Source organism: Scyliorhinus torazame, chromosome 2, assembly GCF_047496885.1.
Source record: "Scyliorhinus torazame isolate Kashiwa2021f chromosome 2, sScyTor2.1, whole genome shotgun sequence".
NCBI classification, from domain to species: domain Eukaryota; kingdom Metazoa; phylum Chordata; class Chondrichthyes; order Carcharhiniformes; family Scyliorhinidae; genus Scyliorhinus; species Scyliorhinus torazame.
This window is the reverse complement of record NC_092708.1, coordinates 93885134-93905718: the sequence shown is the minus strand read 5'-3', so window position 1 is coordinate 93905718 and position 20585 is coordinate 93885134. Positions and strand designations below refer to the sequence as shown.

General features: G+C 45.7%; 1 protein-coding gene across 4 annotated transcripts in view; it reads right to left on the bottom strand.

Moving 5' to 3' along the window:
• LOC140389741 (voltage-gated inwardly rectifying potassium channel KCNH7-like) overlaps positions 1-20585 on the bottom strand; it is a 732829-nt gene that overhangs the window by 300867 nt on the left and 411377 nt on the right. For 2 of the 4 annotated variants that reach the window (XM_072474210.1, XM_072474216.1), the window contains exon 4: positions 17692-17724. The exons of the other annotated variants lie outside the window; for them this stretch is intronic. In XM_072474210.1, the coding sequence (XP_072330311.1) occupies positions 17692-17724 (33 nt within the window). The remainder of the gene's footprint in view (positions 1-17691; positions 17725-20585) is intronic. 4 annotated transcript variants of the gene reach the window in all.

The window sequence follows — 20585 nt, the reverse complement described above, 5'->3', positions numbered from 1 at the left end:
ATCTTTAAAAATGCCACCTGGATTATAGAAGCGCTGAATTGATGGTGGGACTGGCAAATCAGAGGCTACTCACCAGCAATACATCATGGAACCCCTGCCTGCCGTAGTGTTGATCACTGAGCAGGCGGGTGAGGAGAGGAGTCACTCCCCAAGAAAATGAAATGAAAATCGCTTATTGTCACAAGTAGGCTTCAAATGAAGTTACTGTGAAAAGCCCCTAGTCGCCACATTCTGGCGCTTGTTCGGGGAGGGTGCAGTCAGTATACATCATCCACATGTGGCCAATGACTGCGAGTGATCTTTAATGTGTTAACCTGCTTAGTCAATCATTAATTCTCTTTTCCCTCTATTTCAGAAACCAGCACGAAAAGAGGGGAGGATGTCCTGAGAAGGGCACAGAGCTCCAGCCCCCAGAGCACCTTTGAAGAGGATGCAGACCTATCTTCAGATGAAGAAATGTCACTGCGTTCACCTACATCCTCCACCAGTGCTGGTACACACACTTTGGTGGGTCCTTGTTCTACATTCAGGTCGGGTTCATAACCTAGTGATCCACAGACATGGATCCACAGCAGGGGGATGCAGTGACAGAGAAAGTCTCGATCACTCAGAGACCAGACCCCCACTGAGACTGAGTTTGATGACGGGCCTTTGGAATCAGCCCTGAGAGATGCAGAGACAGGCAGGGGAGACCCAGGTCTAGCAGTTTCTTCAAGGCCTTGGGCTACCAGAGAAATCTGCCAAAGTCCTCTCAGACAGCAGGGCATAGCAGTCAGTCGGCTGCCTTCATCTCTGCTGTAAATGTTGGGGCTGCACCTAGACCTAGTGGTATCATCAGAAAATTTAAGACATTTTGAATGCATAATTGTAACACTAGATATCACTCATTGTTTCAACTTTTCACTTCTGTAAATACGTGTTCCATTAACCGTTCTCCAAGTCTCATGGAATTAATTGATATTAGTGTGATTAAATGTCCCACGTTCAATTAAGGGTGAGTGTGAATGGCTTCCAATCTCCCCCTATCACCCATCAAGTTCCTCCATAGTCACAGCCTCCTCATTCCCATTTCTCCACTCTGCCATGTACAGTTTTTTAACCTTTGCCCTGGAACAGTTTTTCACTCTTTCCCTCTGATCCTTGCCCACCCCCAGTCCTGTCCCCACCTCACCCTCCCATCTCATCACCCTCCTTTTAGGCCCTGGTTCTGTCTCATCCTTCCCCTCTGTTCCATGGCCCCCTTAGTCCTTACTCCATCCCATCCTTCCTCACTGGCCATGCCTTCTGTGCTCAGCCTTGGCACAGCTTGTGCTGCAGGCACCCGATATGTAGCAGTGATGACATTAAAGGAAGTTGAAAGCAACGCCAACTGACCTCCAAGTCAGGGATGAAGCGAAGCCCATTAGGTGCGTACTACTTATGTACAATCGTAAAACAGACATTTCTAATCATTTGCTGGCAGGGAACTTAATTTGGAGGGGGAATGTGATTAGACCATAAGCCATAGGAGCGGAAGTAAGGCCATTCGGCCCATCGAGTCCACTCCACCATTCAATCATGGCTGATTTCAACTCCATTTACCCGCTCACTCTCCATAGCCCTTAATTCCTCGAGAAATCAAGAATTTATCAACTTCTGTCTTAAAGACACTCAACGTCCCGGCCTCCATCGCCCTCTGTGGCAATGAATTCCACAGACCCACCACTCTCTGGCTGAAGAAATTTCTCCTCATCTCTGTTCTAAAGTGACTCCCTTTTATTCGAAGGCTGTGCCCCCGGGTCCTAGTCTCCCCTGCTAATGGAAACAACTTCCCTACGTCCACCCTATCTAAGCTGTTCATTATCTTGTAAGTTTCTATTCGATCTCCCCTCAACCTCCTAAACTCCAATGAATATAATCCCAGGATCCTCAGACGTTCATCGTATGTTAGGCCTACCATTCCTGGGATCATCCGTGTGAATCTCCGCTGGACCCGCTCCAGTGCCAGTATGTCCTTCTTGAGGTGTGGGGCCCAAAATTGCTCACAGTATTCTAAATGGGGCCTAACTAATGCTTTATAAAGCTTCAGAAATACATCCCTGCTTTTATATTCCAAGCCTCTTGAGATAAATGACAACATTGCATTTGCTTTCTTAATTACAGACTCAACCTGCAAGTTTACCTTTAGAGAATCCTGGACTAGGACTCCCAAGTCCCTTTGCACTTCAGCATTATGAATTTTGTCACTGTTTAGAAAATAGTCCATGCCTCTATTCTTTTTTCCAAAGTGCAAGACCTCACACTTGCCTATGTTGAATTATATCAGCCATTTCTTGGACCACTCTCCTAAACTGTCTAAATCTTTCTGCAGCCTCCCCACCTCGTCCATACTACCTGCCCCTCCACCTATCTTTGTATCATCGACAAATTTAGCCGGTGAGTTGGCCTCTTTATGAGCATTCAGGAGATTTAAATTAATGCAAATGGGTTCCCGACATTGATCAGCGGGAAACTCGACCCACCTTTTACCCGCCTTGAAAATTAGGAGAACAAAATCCCAAATGATTTTTTCACTGGCGAGAAACTGATACTTTGATTCACATCAAATGTATTATCCCCCCTGCCAGACCATTGGCGGGAGCAAAAGTTTCCGCCCATTGCTAGCCTCCTATCTTCTCCCTCAATTACCGTGAGCTTATCCACTCATCAACGAATGCTCTTATCCTAACTTGCACCAGGTCCCATTCATCCTTCATTCCTGTGCTCACTGACTTAAATTGGCTTCTCATCTGGCAATGCCTCAATTTTAAAATTTTCATCCTTGTTTTCAGATCTCTCCATTGCCTTGCACCTTCCTACCCTCCTCCAAATCTCTGTCATCTCTGCACCCCACTAATTCTGACCTCTAGTACATTCTCAATTTTAGCTTCTCCGCCATTGGCAACCGTTCCTTTAGTTGCCTCGGGCCTAAACTCTGGAATTCTCTCCCTCCCTCTCTGCCTCTCTCCCTTTAAGATATTCTTTCAAACCTAACTCTTTCACCAAGTTTTTGGTTACTGTTTTAATATCTCCTCATGTGTTAAGCTTTGTTTGATAACGCATACACAAAGTACTTTGAGGCATTTACTACATTATAGGTGCATTATTGTCCACCCCTGGTGGGTTTCTCAAGAATGATCTCCTCCCGCTAATCTCTGATATTGCTATGTGTAAGTGATGCAGGCTTCCATAAACATAGCAGGCTGACCAGTGAAATAGCTTCCCCTATAAAGCATCATTCAAATGACATCAGCAACCATTAAAATCATTAATTTTCACACTGGGAAAGCAGGACAGTGATTAGCATTGTGAAATTCCAGGAAAAGGGAGGCTTCTTGACTTCAAATTTCTCAATTCTATGAGGCAACGTTTGAGGACTGCCCTGTTATGGACACAGGAATGTTTTCATCAAATGTGGCAGGCAAGGTAAGACATTCAGGAGATAACAGAAAGGATCAATACTTCTGCACGTCTGAGGGAACATTGATATAGGTAAGGAAGAAGATAACTGACCTGAAGAAAGTTGCCAATAACCCTAAAAAACAACTTTCAACGCTAATTGACTATCCAAGTCTGCACGTCATAAAGCTTTCCTTCCCAATGTGAGATTTATTGTTGCCTCACCCCAATCATATGAGTACACAACTGTTGAATGGACACACTGAAATGTTAGTGGGGCTTCAAATAGGAAACCCTTATAAGTCAGCTGTAGGATGCCTATCATTTATTGACAAATTTGGTAGACTGCAAGTGAGGCAGACATATGTCACTGCATATGGCTCTGTACTAACATTCCACTGCTTGCAGGGCCAGTTGGCACATAATATAAGAGAACTGACTAGAACAGGAAGCACTTGACTCTATTTGAGAATATCACTCTGCATTTATTGAGATACTGAGAGAATAAGAGGACTGGGATTAAACCAAAACAATTCACTAAACTCAGATCTAATAATATCCTGGTTGACACACAGGTACAGACTTAACCAACGTAGCATTACATATGGAATATTGCAATGCAAATATAGAGCGCGATCTACCGGCTGCATCCTGCAGGAAATGGAACGGGCCTCTCCCAGTCTTCCTGACAGCCATTGCACCTCGGGAGATCTAACCAGATATCGAGAGTTGTTGCGATCTGGGTCCGCCAATAATCTTGCACGGTGCTTAAAAACCCACATAACCGTGCTGATGCCAGATCTAACCAGCTCCCAGCATCTATCGCCCTCCTCAGGGGTACACCAGCCGGGTGCCGTTTAGTACTGTCCACGCAAAAGGAAGACCAATTCAAACAGAATTACAGAATTAATTGCTTTCCAATCACCTCCCTTCATGGTTGAGTGATTTTGAAGTGGTCATCTAGAAACTGACAGCACTTAATTCTGTTTGAAGTGGTCCAGGATCTGTCAATCAAAGCTTGATGTTTATAAACATTGCCTTTAGAGCTATTCAACCGTGAAGGAAGATGAATGGAACAATGCTGACAGCTGGGCTGTGTGTGGAAGCTGTCAATCACAGCCTAGTAAAATCAATATCAAATAGAAATCAATAATTGGCTTGCAGATGGAAGATCTGAGGAGGTTTAAACACAACTAGCTGGTTTTCTCTTTCCAGGAATTGATAGATGGTGCTTCCTGTGTCTGAGCCAGCAGGTGTATTGCCCAGGCGAGTGTTAAAGCAATGATTATTTTCACTGCCTCTGTCTGGACTGCTCTCTAGCTTCCAGACAGGGGTTTATTTTCTGGGGGATTCCTGAAAGGGATTTCTCTTCTGGGGGGTTTCCTGACAGGGTTCTTTCTTCTGGGGGCCTGCCTGACAGGGGTCACTTTTCTGGGGGGCATGTGGGAGTGTCTCTTTATTTGGGGGTCTCTGTGGGGGTCTCCTAATTTAGGGGATCTCTGGGGGGTTCCTTATTTAACGGTTTTCTGGGGTGTTCCTTATTTAGGGAGTCTCTGTGGGGGTCTCCTTAATTAGGGTCTTTGGGGGGTGGTAGGGGTGGGTCTGGTGGGGGTCCATGTACTTTGGCGGCAATCCCCGCAAAGAGTTACACCCTTGGCCCAGTGTGAAGTCCAATCCATCAGGGCCACTTTTGTCAAGGGCAGTAGTGATTCTCACCCACAAGATTCCCGGCCCAGAGGACCTGAAAATCACGCAGGCCTGGAGAACATGATGGTGCCCGGACCGTTAAGGGTTGCCACGGCACTGGATTCTTCGCCTCATTGGTAACTCTGCTACCGATGGTGCGAGGTGGAGAATTTTGCCCATAGTTAGTTTTTTCTTCAAGCTCGCATTACAATTTCAATAGATTGGAAAAATAGTGTGATACTTTCAGATCCTAAGGCAAAACAACACCTCACAGTATCTTATAAAAATATCAATAACTTAAGTAAGCATCTGCACAGCCACACATACTCCATAATGAGCTTGAGAAGTTAGAGATGGGTTAAGTATAGGTCAAGGGCCGGGAAGTCCATGTGGGATTAAATGATGATCTCACTCCAGCTGTCTGGGAATCTGACACATTAGGGCTGGACTTTTGCTCCAGAGTCAGGTAGCAGTCTGGAAGTTTCCTACCTTGCCCAGCTCAGGACAAATTGCCCCAAATGGGGGACTTTCATTCCTTCTGGCCAGGGCACTGCAGGTGCAGGATGCAGGCTGGCCCGCCAACCCCGGATATAGAATGGAGGTGGTCTCAGGGGCTGCTAAGTGCCGAGGCAGGCTTTTCAAAAGGTCCGCCTTGGCTCCCTGGAACTCCATCTCAGTTGCTTTTTTGAAATATTAGGCATTGTACCCCTCATCCTTCACATTCCCTCACCCCCCCCACTCATTCCGCATTGCCTCTCGTACCCTCCATGCCCATTCATGTCCTCCACCCACCTCCATGGTCCCTTCTCACCCCCTTGACAACATACTACCCATTCATGCCTCTCACTCACCCATGCGGGCCTTTTTGCACTGCTCTCTAACTCAATGCCAATTCATGCCCCTAACCTCCTCCCGAACTACCTCCTCCCATTGCCTCTTACAACTGAAGACAGTTCTATGATCAACCACTTCATCTATACACTTCACAGACCTAATGGCTCCAATGAACAACGGCTTGTGGAACTGCTTTAAAATAACATTCAGAATTTCCTTTAAAAAACTATTACTACAACCGCAGAACTGGGGGAGGCAGTGGCGTAGCGCTAGTGGAGACTGTGGTACTGTCACTGGACTAGTAATCCAGAGATCCAGAGTGCTCTGAGGTCCCAGGTTCAAACCCCACCATTGCAAATGGTGAAATTTGAATTTAATTTAAAAATCTGGAATTGAAAGTCTAGTGATGACCGTGAAATTGTTGTAAAAACCCATCTGGTTCACTAGTGTCCTTTAGGGAAGGAAATCTGTCATCTTTACCTGGTCTGGACTTTACGTGACCCCAGACCCACAGCAAAGCAGTTGACTCTTAACTGCCCCTCAAGGGCAATTAGGTGATGGGCAATTAATGCTGGCACAGCCTGTGATGCCTATGTCGCATGAATTTCTACAAATATATAAAGGTTTCTACAAATATATAAAACGAAAAAGAGTGGCTAAGGTAAATATTGGTCCTTTAGAGGATGAGAAGGGAGATTTAATAATGGGAGATGAGGAAATGGCTGAGGAACTGAACAGGTTTTTTGGGTCGGTCTTCACAGTGGAAGACACAAATAACATGCCAGTGACTGATGGAAATGAGGCTATGACAGGTGAGGACCTTGAGAGGATTGTTATCACCAAGGAGGTTGTGATGGGCAAGCTAATGGGGCTAAAGGTAGACAAGTCTCCTGGCCCTGATGGAATGCATCCCAGAGTGCTAAAAGAGATGGCTAGGGAAATTGCAAATGGACTAGTGATAATTTACCAAAATTGACTCGACTCTGGGGTGGTTCCGGCGGATTGGAAATTAGCAAATGTGACACCACTGTTTAAAAAAGGAGGTAGGCAGAAAGCGGGTAATTGTAGGCAAGTGAGCTTAACTTCGGTAGTAGGGAAGATGCTGGAATCTATCATCAAGGAAGAAATAGCGAGGCATCTGGATGGAAATTGTCCCATTGGGCAGACGCAGCATGGGTTCATAAAGGGCAGGTCGTGCTTAACTAATTTAGTGGAATTTTATGAGAACATTACCAGTGCGGTAGATAACGGGGAGCCAATTGATGTGGTATATCTGGATTTCCAGAAAGCTTTTGACAAGGTGCCACACAAAAGGTTGCTCCATAAGATAAAGATGCATGGCATTAAGGATAAAGTAGTAGCATGGATAGAGGATTGGTTAATTAATAGAAAGCAAAGAGTGGGGATTAATGGGTGTTTCTCTGGTTGGCAATCAGTAGCTAGTGGTGTCCCTCAGGGATAAGGGTTGGGCCCACAACTGTTCACAATTTACATAGATGATTTGGCGTTGGGGACCAAGGGCAATGTGTCCAAGTTTGCAGCCGACACTAAGATAAGTGGTAAAGCAAAAAGTGCAGAGGATACTGGAAGTCTGCAGAGGGATTTGGATAGGCTAAGTGAATGGGCTAGGGTCTGGCAGATGGAATACAATGTTGACAAATGTGAGGTAATCCGTTTTGGTAGGAATAACAGCAAAAGGGATTATTATATAAATAATAAAATATTAAAACATGCTGCTGTGCAGAGAGACCTGGGTGTGCTAGTGCATGAGTCGCAAAGAGTTGGTTTACAGGTGCAACAGGCGATTAAGAAGGCAAATGGAATTTTGTCCTTCATTGCTAGAGGGATGGAGTTTAAGACTAGGGAGGTTATGCTGCAATTGTATAAGGCCACACTTGGAGTATTGTGTTCAGTTTTGGTCTCCTTACTTGAGAAAGGACGTACTGGCACTGGAGGGTGTGCAGAGGAGATTCACTAGGTTAATCCCAGAGCTGAAGGGGTTGGATTACGAGGAGAGGTTGAGTAGACTGGGACTGTACTTGTTGGAATTTAGAAGGATGAGGGGGGATCTTATAGAAACATATACAATTATGAAGGGAATAGATAGGATAGATGCGGGCAGGTTGTTTCCACTGGCGGGTGAAAGCAGAACTAGGGGGCATAGCCTCAAAATAAGGGGAAGTAGATTTAGGACTGAGTTTAGGAGGAACTTCTTCACCCAAAGGGTTGTGAATCTATGGAATTCCTTGCCCAGTGAAGCAGTAGAGGCTCCTTCATTAAATGTTTTTAAGATAAAGATAGATAGTTTTTTGAACAATAAAGGGATTAAGGGTTATGGTGTTCGGGCTGGAAAGTGGAGCTGAGTCCACAAAAGATCAGCCATGATCTCATTGAATGGTGGAGCAGGCTCGAGGGGCCAGATGGTCTACTCCTGTTTCTAGTTCTTTTGTTCTTATGAACAAATAAAAAAACCTCTCAGTCAAATCTCATTATGCATGCTTCACCGAGAGTCCAGACCCTCGAAAGAGCTTTCACCTAGTTGATACAGGTGCCCAGTAAGGAAAACAATGCTTGGTTGAGAGTTTTACATGATTATCTTTGAAGTGTGCATCAAGTGACCATGATCTTGAAGTTCCTGGGAGGCTGTCCTGTAAAGCCATACTACCAGATGCCAATGAAGTTCCTGATAGTTGTATGGTCTTTATTCTATGTGTGCTGTATCTTTGTCCATGGTTGCAGGAAGGATATCATTCACTTAGGTCATGAAAATATCCTTCTAGCCTCCCTTCATTTTTAAGTAGGCCAGGCACATACAGCTATATAAAATGAGGGCTGCTCAGCAGGTCTGGCAACATTTGTAGAAAAAGAACTGGGTTTATCTGAAACACTGGGGGTTATTTTGTGCTCCCGTTTGCCATGGCCGTAAATGGTGACAAGGGCGCAAAATCACGCTCGCGACCTAAAAGAGATTTGTGCCGGTGTGGTCACGTGATGCGATCGTTCCTATCCCTCCACCAGTGATGTAATGGGGTTCGTGCCATGCAATGACAGGAACTCCATTTAAATATATTTTAATATCATTCGCACCCTTCCTTACTGTATCGTCCCGGCACATACGGATGTCCTCCTCTCTGACATGGTGTCATGTCGGCAAGGTTCTCTGGAAGGCTGCCTTTTCCAGGGTGATGGCATGGGTCCTGCCTCCAGTACCTTTTTTCCCCCAAGTGTTTAAACATTTGGCAGGAAAAGCTGGCAGCATAACTTGTGGGCTACACACCGCTTTATCTACCCAAGACAACACACTGAAACAAAAACAGAAAATCCACCCAACAACTCTGTTTCTCATTCCACAGATGCAGTCAGACGTGCTGAGTATTTAGAGCATTTTCTGTTTTTATTTCAGATTTCCAGCATCTGCAGTAGTTTGCAATATTTTAAACACGCATAGACTTACATTTAGGGCACGATTTAACTAAATGGGAATTAAGTCGCATAGCGAGCGTGTTTAGCCACATGTTTCCCGGCGCTCGCAGTGCCAAGAACCACAATGCTATCGAACGGCACTCGGGTTACATAGGGGACTTCAGCGGGGAACACATGTGTGGCCGAGCCCACACATAGCCCTGTTATCTGCACTGAGATCTCCACTCGCCAGAACTCCTCCGTATAATGAGAGATCTGGACAGCCCCAATGTGACTCTCGACCCCCTCCCCAAGCCTTAACTCACTATGAGGGGGTCCTTAGGCCTCCCTGCACCCAGTACTGAGGGCACCTTGACAGTGCCAATCTGCTACCCTGGCAATCTCCATGCCAACTGGCAGTGCCACCTGGGCTCCATGGCAATGCCAGGTTTGCACCCAGATGGCACTGCTAGGGTACCACGCTAGCAGTGCCACATTACCACCCTTCCTAAAGGGCATGCACCAGCGGGCCTCGGATCCCCTCGGAGATCCCCACGAGTGCCATGCCGTCTGGTCCCTGTTTGTGAAGACCAGTAATGAACGGCGCACACCCGGGGTCTCCGAGGCAAAGGGCATAGATCCCAATGCCCTGGGTGCTTTAGGAAACTGCATATTAGAGTTAGGCAAGCTGCCTCGCTCTAATATGCAGATTTTCCAAAAGGTGATCCTGCCCACAATTGGCGGGATTTACATTACAACGTCTCGCGAGATCGCGTTAGATCTCACGAAGAGTTACGAGCTGGGTAGATCCGGGGGGTGGGGTCTCCCGGCTTCTATCAGCCACATTGCATCGCGCCGTATTGCTTTCTGGGTGCATTGTGGCCGTTTGATTGCACCCATAATGTCTGGAGTCTTTGATTATCTGTACTTGATGGAGTAAATCCCTTTCTGATCATGGGGGCAATTTCCTGTGATTACATGGGTTCCATCATCTTCCAGGAAATGCAGCAGCTGTGTTCCGGTTACTGTTACTGGTTAGTGAGAAAGGAGGTATGGGCACTGAGTCTGTTAAATACATAACAGGATCTGGTGTAGAATGATAGTGACCTGTTAACCAGCAATAAGTGGCAAAATAAACTTTACCAGTGTTTGATGTATTTGTAGTCAGTAGATTGGCTGATATTCTTTTTGTTGGAAGAGGCAGAAACACAGGGCTGGATTCTCCATTAATGGGATCCTCCGTTTCACCGGCAGTCACTGATGCATGCGGATTTCCTGGTGGTGTGGGGGTGCCCACAATGGGAAACCCATTGGCCGGCTGCACCAGAAAACTGGTGTGGCGGGACAAAGAATCGCGCCCCTAAAATTTCAGGTCATCTTGACCTGAACTGGGCGTATCCCCTGTATTTGAGGTCCCCTTGAAACTAATGGCAAAGTTCTCCAACTGACTTTTATGAAGTTGAGCCTCATACATACAAATATAAAAACATTGTCCATTAACTATGTGGTGTAACGACAACAATCTCTCCCTCAATGCCAGCAAAACTAAAGAGCTGGTCATTGACTTCTGGAAGCAAAATACAATACACACCCCTGTCTGCATCAACGGGGCTGAGGTGGAGATGGTTGACAGCTTTAAATTCCTAGGTGTACACATACCAACAATCTGTCCTGGTCCGCCCACGTCGATGCTACCACCAAGAAAGCACAACAGCGCCTTTACTTCCTCAGGAAACTAAGGAAATTCGGCATGTCCACACTTACCAGCTTTTACCAGCTTTTACAGATGCACAATAGAAAGCATCCTATCTGGCTGCATCACACCTTGGTATGGCAACTGCTCGGCCCAAGATCGCAAGAAACTTCAGAGAGTCGTGAACACAGCCCAGTCTATCACACAACCCCGCCTCCCATCCACTGACTCTATCTACACCTCTCGCTGCCTTGGGAAAGCGGGCAGCATAATCAAAGACCCCTCCCACCCGGCTTACTCACTCTTCCAACTTCTTCCAATCCTAAGGTGATACAAAAGTCTGAGAACACGTGCGAACAGATTCAAAAACAGTTTCTTCCCCGCTGTTACCAGACTCCTAAATGACCCTCTTATGGACTGACCTGATGAATACTACACTTCTGTATGCTTTACCCGATAACGGAGTCCTGTATTTACATTGTGTACCTTGTGTTGCCCTATTGTGTATTTCCTTTTCATGCACTAAATGATCTGTTTGAACTGCTTGCAGAAAAATACTTTTCCCTGTACCTCGGTAGACGTGACAATAAACAAATCCAATCCATTAACTCAGACTTATTCTGGACTATAGGTAGGTAGTTATACTAAAAACTGAGCGGGGCATGTGTGGGTTATAAGTAAGTTTCAAATATACCCAACATTCTGGTGGTGATCATTGATCAGAATCTCACTGGATTAGCTATATAAATGCTGTGGCTACAACAGGTAATTCTGCGGTGCGTAACTCACCTCCTGACCTCCCAAACCCTTGGCTGGATTCTCCGCCCCGCTATGCCACTTTTCAGCCTCGACCCGCCAGTGGGATACTACATTATGCCGGCTGATCAATGGGGTTTCCCATTGTGGGGCAGCCCCACGCTGTCGGGAAATTCTTGGGCACCGGCAAAACGGAGAATCACGCCAGCAGAGAATCCCGCCCCCTGTCTACCATCTCCAAGGCACAAGGAAGGAATGTGATTCAATTCTTTCCACTTGCCTGAATGAGTGCAGCTCCAACAACACTCAAGACATTTGATGTCATTCAGGACAAGGCAGCCACTTGATTGACACCACATCCACCGTCTTAAACAATCACTACCTCCACCACTGACACACAGCAGAGGCAATGTGACTTATCTACAAGATACTCTACATGAAGGGCAGCAGATGCATGGAGACTCCACCATCTGCAGGGTCCCCTCCAAGTCTCACACCACCCTGGAGTGGGACTATAATGGCTGTTCCTTCACTATTGCTGGGTCATAATTCTGGAACTCCCTTCCTAACAGCACTGTGGATGTACCGACACTACAGACTGGTTTTTCCATCCAGCGACACCCGAAGCGCATTTCCCGATGTGATGGAGAATCAGGAGCCAGCAGAAATTTGGGTTGGCACCGGATACCGATCCAAACGCAATGCTCCGACCCCCTGCTGCCGTTGGAATTTAGGTTCACGCCAGCTTGCCAGCGGGAGGATAAAAACGAATGCAAATGGGTCATTAAGACCACATAGCAGGCCCGGCACCCGAATTCTCCGATTCCCTAAGCCTGGAATCACTTGGCCCCGGACCACATCTGATATTTACTAGCGTTGCCCTAACATGGCGGATGTCACGGTGGGCTAAGGGGTAACCCCTTAGGGGAGGGAGTTCCCCCATTGTCCATCTGAGGGCTACCCTCCCCCATCCACAATGCACTACCTGCCCATCCCTCCTCTACCTGACCCCCACTGAGGATCACTTTAATAGGGAGACCCCCCAGTGGTAACCTTAAGAAGGAGATCCTTCCAGGACCCCTATTTCCCGATGTGAAGGATCACATGTGATCCCTGATGGAACCCCCCCCCCCCCACAGGGACCCCCTAACTGAAGGAACGCCCCACAGGGACCCGCTAACTAGAGGGACCTCCACAGAGCACCCCTAACTAAAGGGACCCCACAGGGACTCCCTGGCTAAAGGGAACCCCACAGACCCCCCCCCCCACCGCCCCAGATAAGAGACTCCTGTTGGAAGCTAAAGCGATTGTAATACTCTTGGTGATTTGAATGTACTTACCTCTCTTTGATGTGAATGATGTTTGTAAACATCGGGGTTTCAGCACTTAGAGTCACTCATCCATGAAGGGAGATGAATGAATCAAGGCAGCTGCTGGTTTGTGGAAACTGTCAATCCCAATCCACGACTAGAAAGGAATGAATGGCTTGCAGCTAATGGATCTGCAGGGTTGAAACATAGGTCACAACTGTTCTCCTTCTTCTAGGAATGCACACGTGGAGCTTCCAGGTAAGTGTTACAGCTATAATTTTTTTAACTACCCCTGTCTGGACTGCCCTTTAGCTTCCACACAAGGGTCTCTTTTCTGAGGATACGGGGGGTGATATGTGGGGATGGGGGGTCCCTCCAGTCAGGTGGTTCCTCTGGGGGTCCCTTTAGTTAGGATGTTCCTGTGGCGGGTTCCTTTATTTAGAGAATCTCTGTGGGGGTCCCTTTAATTACGAGGTCTCTGTGGGAGTGGCCGTCAAGTTAGGGGTCTCTGTGGGGGTTTCCTTCTCATAGGGGGCCTCTGTTGGGGGTCTCTGTGGGGGTCCCTTTAGTTCGGGGGTCCCTGTGGGAGGTTTCTTCAGTTCGGGGGTCAGGGGGATCAAGCTGTTCATGGGGTCCCTGTGGGCATCTCCCTATTAAGGCGGTGCCTGGGTGGGTCTCCCTTGTTAAGGAGTTCTGGGGGGGTGGGGTTTGGGGCACCCCTGTACTTGGGGGAGGAGGGATCACCCAGGCAATCTCGAGTGGGGAGCTGCTTTGTGGTGCAGGGGGTGTGGCCGGCCGCAGGACTTTGCTATCGTGCTGCCCACTCAATACAACGACCCGTATTCCTTGCCATGCATAAATTTGTATGGCGGGGGATATGGAATTGCTTCCCGATTTGTGCTCCCGGGCAAACGTAAATCGATTGCAATTCTGCTTCAGCGGGAGACTCTCCAAAATGGGGAATCCACCCCTACATGCACTGCAATGGTTCAAGAAGGCAGCTCACCATCACTTTCTCAATGTATTTGCAATCTCTGTTTCTGAGTTAGTTTTAACAATTGTTTGCAAGTGTTTAATTGTATTTTAAAATGCCTTCCTCCCAGCACATGTTGGCATTCTTCTCGCCCCACTTTCCTCAGTTCTCCTTCGGTTCACCTCCAGATCACGCTGCTATCTTTCTTCCTCTTCAGTTTATGATGATACTTTTTTTCCTCCTCCACCCTAGTGTATGTCATATCCTACTTCTGTTTCTTCAGCTGAACCTGGCATTCTTCCATTCTTCTTTCTTTCAGTTCATATCGGCCCTCTTCTCCCCATCATCCCTTCCGTTTACACTTTATTAAACACCCGCTGCTTTTAATTTCTGAAGTCTTCTTTTCCTCTCCCTCCCCGTTCTCATTGTTCCAACTTGTTCTCACTGCTCTTATCTGTTGCTGCAGTTCAAATGGAACAGACTCAGTTGCTCACTGTAAGTTGGAATGCCTAATCTCAAAAGGCTACAGTGAGGTCAGAAATTCCCACTCATTCCTTCCCCCGCAACCACCCCTCCACCACTTCAGGTACTGTTGAAGTTTATTTTATAATTTATTGTTGGTTGATAGGTCACAGTCATTCCACACCAGTTTCTGTCATTCTCCTTCGCTGTTTTCACTATGCATTAGAGTTCAGGCTCCAAGTTAAGTGATGGAAGCAGAATTTCAGAGCTGGGTATGGAACTCATGTGTAATGGCTTGATGGGTGACCTCCATGAAGTTTAAATACCTATTGGATTTTGGCTGCAAACCCTGACAAGTAGACGCCAGACCCAAAGCACTGTCTCTCCATGTAAAACATAGATATGGAGGGTGTCATTTACACAGTGCTGACAGTACACATCTGATGGCATTTGACTTCCTTGGCCATCCTCCTTTGATCCTGCCCATCCTCATCTATTACGTCAAGTGACAGGGGAGTACTGAAAGGAATCCCCATCACTGAGTACCATCTGCCAGCAAAACGTGATTGACGGTGTGACTGTTACAATTCCCAACCTGCTTAAACTTGGCTGAGTTTGACCACCCATTTCACATGGGTAATGATGAGCATATTGTACATGTGGGAATGAGCACAACAACTTTGCAAACTCCCTCTGTGAGTGTCAATAATGACCAGATTTGCATGGGCATAAACTTAACACAATTTGAATGGAAAAGCAGACCGCTCACTGAAAAGTCATGCAGCATTTTGTAACAGGCGCGAAATGCAGAAACTTCAAACTGTTAATTTTCCAAATTCCACCTACACAATTGCTGTTAGTATAATGCAGCGTTTCCTATACTCATTTCTGGGTTTTCTGGCAAGATTGTACACGCCTTTTATTGCATGATTCATGTCACTTCCCATAAGGTAATCAATATCATTTAATTTAAATGAGGGACTACATATTCTGGATTTTGAAAATAAATTGATCAAATACTTGTTTTATAAGTAAAATGGACATTGTTGATGTGCTATATAACACTATAACAATAATAATGCTTGTGATTTATTCTGCATTTTCTTAGTAATCTACTTCTTCCAATATTTGTCAGGTGAACTTTAGGAATTGCAGCCCATCACTTACACAGATTGTACATATGTAATTTTGGTAGTTTTTGAGAGAGAGATTTGTTTTTAAGTTATAAATAACAAATACCGCCTGACTGATTGAATGCAAAATATTATTCCCCCCTCCGATCCATTGTATGTACACATGATCTATTATGCTTCACTGCCTTAATATGAACATGCTAAAGTCTATTATTGATGCCGTTTTTTGAGGACCACTCAGTTGGAAATGAAACATGAATTTCTCCTGTTTTGACAGCCACACAATATATGAAGAATATTCAAAGAATGAATGCACTTCAAAGCAAGCAATCATCTATCCCCGATGTGTTAAAATTTTACACGACTCAGTCAGGCTTGAAATAAATTCCAATCTGCAAATTCAAATCATAGTGGAGGTTGGCTGCAGCCACATTTATACTGACATTATTTGTTCCCGACCAGCTGCTTTGGTGGGGAAACCCTTCCTTTGTCAAGATTTCCCGAGAGACAGGCGCTTATACGCAGTCGGACCCACTATGACAGGCAAATAATTGAACATTTGGATATGCATACATAAAGTGACACAATGGTTATTTATAGTAAAGGAAGCAATTAAAAAGCCTGGCAATTGAAATGCTACTTGTAATTTGAACAACTGACTCCAATGCAATTTATTTTTACTGTTCAAGTTACATAAAAAATGCAACTGTTGTACATTTCTCCTTATCCCCTTTTTAAAGGCAACTTTGTGTTTTGAAAATATTCCACAGACACTAAAATTGCTGTAAGCAGCACAAAATAAACCTTTGGAATTTTGGAAGTAGTAGAAAATAGTGGAGCTCATTATTAAAGCTCAGAACAGTATAAATGGAGCATCCGTACCAGCCTGCCCGAACAGGCGCCGGAATGTGGAGGCTAGGGGCTTTTCACAGTAACTTCATTTGAAGGCTACTTGTGACAATAAGCGATTTACATTTTTTCATTTCATTCAAGCGAAGTTTTCTGATCTGATATTGGGTGGAAATATTCTGGATGTGAAGTACTGCTATCCCTAACTTTAATAAGTATTCACCAAAAATATACATCTGAACGAATGAAAAGGAGCAGGAAATTAGGGGGGCGATTCTCCGAGCCCCGTGCCGGGCTGGAGAATCGGCACCTGTCACGACGCTCCGACGCCGGCGCGCGATTCTTCGAGGTGCGGAAAATCGGCGCCATTTGCACCGGCGCTGGCCGCAGGCCGCTGGAATCGGCGGAGCCGCTGATTCTCCGGCCCAGATGGGCCGAGCGGCCGCGTGGATCTGACAGAGTTCCGCCGGTGCCGTTCACCCCTGGTCGCTGCTGGCGGGAACTCTGCGCGAACGGTCGGGGGGCGACCTGTGGGTTGGGCCTCCGATGGGGTCTGGCCCGCGATCGGGGCCCACCAATCAGTGGGCCGGCCTCTCCCCCACCTTGCCTACTTTCTGGCGCGGCCGGCCCCTGAACACTGGCACAATGTTGAGTCGGGGCCGGCGCACTAAAGAAGTCCCCCGCACATGCGCAAGTTGGCGTGGCCCAACTGCGCATGTGCGGGTTGGCGCGGTGCCCATTTGGCGCCGGGAAAGGAGGCTGGAGCAGTATGAACCGCTCCAGCGCCATGCTGGCCTCCTGTGGGGGACAGAATCAGTCGTACCCGGGCCCGGTTCGTGCCGTCGTGAAACGCGATGGCGTTCACGATGGCGCGAACACTTGGGCTCCATATTGGAGAATCACCCCCTAGATGTCTCCTTGATGGAAATTTATTTGAATAGAAAATGACGGGGCTCCTGGACATAAAATGGTTGATTTGTATTTGTACATAAATGTTTCCAAAAATAGTAACAGCTACTTTCTAAACAGTCTACCATCTGTTCCAATTAGAGCAGGAATGTTATACAAATAATCTTTGAATATGGAGTTTCTTTCTGTGTCTAGAAAGATCCAGTTTGTACCATATAATAAAACTTAAATACAGAACATATCAGGACTGACAGCTGTGAACTTTACCTGCAGAAGAGTCACTGGAGATAGGATTGCCATCTGAAATACAATTGAACTACATTTGTTGAAAGCAGCATTATTAGTGAAAATTCAACAACACTAACGTGTAGCAAGATTTATAGTATTCAAAGGCGTTTTGTTCTATTAACCTCGACAAATGCTTAGGGCATGTAAAGCACATTGTGAATCCATAATTATTTATCTTAAGTGGTGAGATCAGTCCTGTAATTGTATCAAACTAGAGATAATTTTTACTTACCTTTTCAATTGACCCCCATCAGGCAACTGCTCTGACCCTCCAGTGTTGCACAGCACTATCGAGATTTACGCTTTCGCCACACAGAAAGAACTATGGAATATATGTTGGTAAGCACAGGTAAACTGGACTCTGGCCATAACCAGGAGTCAAAGCTAATTTCTTTCACTGCTGAGATACTCCAGTAGCAAGGGAGCTCTCAAAATTCCTCGCACACACACGCACACACATCGTCAGCAGAATAGCTAGAAGACTCTGAACCTGTAACTTGTGGCACTGAAGGTGAATTCTCCAGCATTGTAGCACAGGACTGTCATCCTCAATGGGACTAAACCTTGAAAAGAACCTTGGGGAGTTTTTGTCTTCTTATCTGCAGCTGGACTGGGCATGTTTGCTCCTACAGGCAGCCCTGGATCGACTGGGTCATGTTATTCATTGTAGTCCATTATTCCTCATGTAGAGGCTTGTTCATACACGGTTTAGGAGCTGAATCTCTCCCCTTTTCAGTGTGAGAACTTCCCGTGAGTTTGTCTTTGTCAAGTGTGCAAGAAAAATGTGCAACTCAGAATATCTCTTATCAGCTCTGATAAAATTGTTTCTCTTAAAAGATTACATTCTTTAAAAATAAGCTGGTTCAAATCCAGCTTGATTTTTCTTTTTTGTTGTAATAATACTTTTCAGTTGTATTGAGAAATTCATCCTTTTCTTTGGCCAAATTATTATTTTGAAAGACTGACTTTAAGTTGAGGCACATTTTCCATGAATTTCTGTATTCTGTGACTGCCGTGGAAGATTGTGATAATTACCTTCATTCACAGGAGGCTTTCTGCCTATTGTTTTTCTACCAGCTCTTTGAACAGCTCACCCATTAGCCTAACTCTCCTGTTCTGTGCCCATAGCCCTTCAATTTTTCCTTTCCTTATATATATATAATATGTATTTTTTCTATATAATATATATCCAATTACCTTTTGAAATTTCCTTTTGGAGTTGTTTGCTGAATCCCGAACTGCATTCCAGATCACATTTTGTTGCTCAGGAACAATCCTCCATATCTTCTGTCTGGCATTTTTGCCAATTATTATAAATCCGCACCCTATGTTAACCGACCCTTCTACCAATGGAAATAGTTAAGCCCTCTCTACTCTCTCAAAACCCCTCATAATTTTGAACACCTCCATCAAATCTTAACATTCCCTGTTCTAAAGAAAACGATCACGGATTCTCTCATCTCCCCACTTTACAGTAATTCTGCATCTCTGGTACTATTTTGATAAATCTCCTTGCATTCTCTCCAAGTCCTCAATAGTTTTGTTCAAGTATGGTGTATTGAACACAATGACCTCCACTCGCTAGTGCAGGCAAAGATCTCTCGACCCCCCTCCCCCCCCCAATGCCCCAATGTAGCGGTTTGGGGGATCCTCAAGCACCCCCCCTCACCCCATCTCATAAGGGCAGGGCACCCCCGGGTTTGTGGAAACCAGTGCTAAACAGTGCCATGGAGGGGTCTCCCAGTCACGGGGGTTCGGTCTTGCCTCTGATGTGGACATATCCCATCGAACCATAGAACTCCTTCATAGAAGGAGGACATTTAGCCCATCGGGTCTGCACCGACCATCTGAAAGACCACCCTACGTATGCCCACATCCGTGTCCTATGTCCGTAACCCCATCTAATCTGCATATTGTGGGAGGACTGTGAAAAGAAACCGGAGGACCCGGAGGAAAACCACGTGAACATGGGCACAAAATGCAAACACTACACAGACAGTCACCCAAGGTCGGAACTGAACAGTGCTGTGAGGCAAGAGTGCTAACCACTGTGTCACCATGCTTCCCCAGGCCACCTGGTCACTTGAATATGTAAATCTGGATCCCGCTCAGTGATGGCGGCATAAATCTGGATCCCACTCAGTGAGGGTGGCATCCAGATCACAACACCTCACGAGATCCTGTTAGATCTCGCGAGGTGTCCAGAGCGGCGTAAATCTCATGAGAGGCCTCTCGTGAGATTTACCGACTCATTGCTTACCTGGTCGGGTGTGATGAGGCCGTATGATCGCGCCCACTAATTTAATTATGCCAAAGCCATCCAGTGATTTATATATGCTCAATGTAACTTTTTTGCTTTTATAATTTATGCTCCTATTTATAAAATCAAGAATCCTGTATGCCTTTTAACAACCTTACAAACGTGTCCTGCTCCCTTCAAAGACTTGTGTATGTTAATCCTCACCTTTCTCTGCTCCTGCGCCCATTTTAAAATTATAGCATTTTCTTTATATTACCTTGAATTTTGCTTCTTCCATTCAGAGTGACTTTACACTTCTCTCTGCTAAATGTCATGTGTCTGCTAATTTCACCAATCTGTCCACGTCTTTCTGATAGCTGCTATTATCCTCACCACTCTTTACTGTAATTTACAGCTCTATGCTATTTGTATACTTAGAAATTATGCTCCTGATACCCAGGTCCAGGTCATTAATACATACGAAAAAGAGCAGTAATTAGAATACAGGCCCCAGGATTTATAACTGTGTATTTCCTCCAGATTGGTAAATAAATTATAAAATGAGTTTATAATTAGGCCCAAAATGTTCTTGTTCCCAGCGTTGCATTTAGGGAGTACCCCAATGATGTGCTCC